General features: G+C 47.9%; 1 protein-coding gene across 1 annotated transcript; it reads right to left on the bottom strand.

Annotated features, from left to right (window-relative positions):
- Positions 1-151: 151 nt before the first annotated feature.
- LOC105509276 (26S proteasome non-ATPase regulatory subunit 2-like) lies at positions 152-690 on the bottom strand (the record flags this gene model as incomplete). The annotated part of the gene is made up of 2 exons (XM_011938449.1): positions 152-380; positions 569-690. Coding segments are annotated over 2 exons (351 nt in total), but the record flags the coding sequence as incomplete, so codon positions are not given.
- Positions 691-1,200: the final 510 nt, after the last annotated feature.

The raw sequence follows: 1,200 nt of genomic DNA, 5'->3' as shown, positions 1-1,200 counted from the left end.
CAAAAAAAAAAAAAAACCTCACAGACATCAACAGATTAACTACAGCATGATGTTATGCTTGAGCAAATGCTCTGGGAAAATAGAGGAGGCACAATTGAGAGAGAGAGGTGCTGAGGAGGGCATGCCTGCTACCCATCCCTATCATGTTCACTCACCTGGTAAGATAAAGGCAGACCTTTGCGTATGCATTCTCATCAATGTCCTTCTCGAGCATGTCCACCTGCTCAATTTCCATAAGCAGGTCACAGGCCTCATGCTCTGCATTGTGGGCCATGTTGTAGGGGACAATTTCCTTCACCAGAGTGAGCAGTGGCTCCCGCTGGACCTTCTCCGCATCATCCAGCTCCTGCCACTCCTTAGCCACTTCTCCTGCCAGATGCCTACAGATACACCCAGACGATTAAGGGAGCACAGCTTCAGGGGAAGCACTTCTCTGTGGGTCAAGGAATCCAGTGTCTGGGAAATTCAATACACTGATACTCCAAGACAGATGGTACTCCACAAGAGAATTCTGAATTATCTCAGAGCCTCAAAGCCCCCTTCAGATTCCCAAGACGAAAGATCTTACCTGACATACTCATGACCCCATGATGCCAATTCCTCCTGGGAGCCCACTAGCCGATACTTGAGGCACTCGCGCTCCCCACTCATGGTCATGGCCAAAACAGAGATGATGTCAGCAGCAAAACGCTATAAAGAAAACAGTCCTTTGAAGTCTAACCCAACAGTCCAGCATAAAGGGAACATGCATTGTGGAATCAAGATCGTTATCTCCAAAATTTAACTATTAACTATATACCAATCTCTGCACTAGAAATTTAACACGTTATCTAAGCTAAACCTCACAAAAACCAAGGTTGGTGTTGCTATCTCCATTTTTTTTTTGAGATGCAGTTTCGCTCTCAGGATGGAGTGATGGAGTGCTGGAGTGCAATGGTGCACTCGGCTCACTGCAACCTCTGCCTCCGGGGTTCAAGCAATTCTCCTGCCTCAGCCTCCTGAGTAGCTGGGATTACAGGCGCCCACCACCACACGCAGCTAATTTTTGTATTTTTAGTAGAGATGGGGTTTCACCATGTTGGCCAGGATGGTCTCGATCTCTTGACTTTGTGATCCGCCCGCCTCAGCCTCCCAAAGTGCTGGGATTACAGGCGTGAGCCACCGCACCTGGCCGTTATCCCCATTTATGGATGAGAAAAA

Source organism: Colobus angolensis, unplaced genomic scaffold (genome assembly GCF_000951035.1).
Source record: "Colobus angolensis palliatus isolate OR3802 unplaced genomic scaffold, Cang.pa_1.0 Scaffold1727, whole genome shotgun sequence".
NCBI lineage: Eukaryota > Metazoa > Chordata > Mammalia > Primates > Cercopithecidae > Colobus > Colobus angolensis.
Note: the sequence above shows the minus strand (reverse complement) of the source record. Positions and strands in the feature narration are given on the sequence as shown.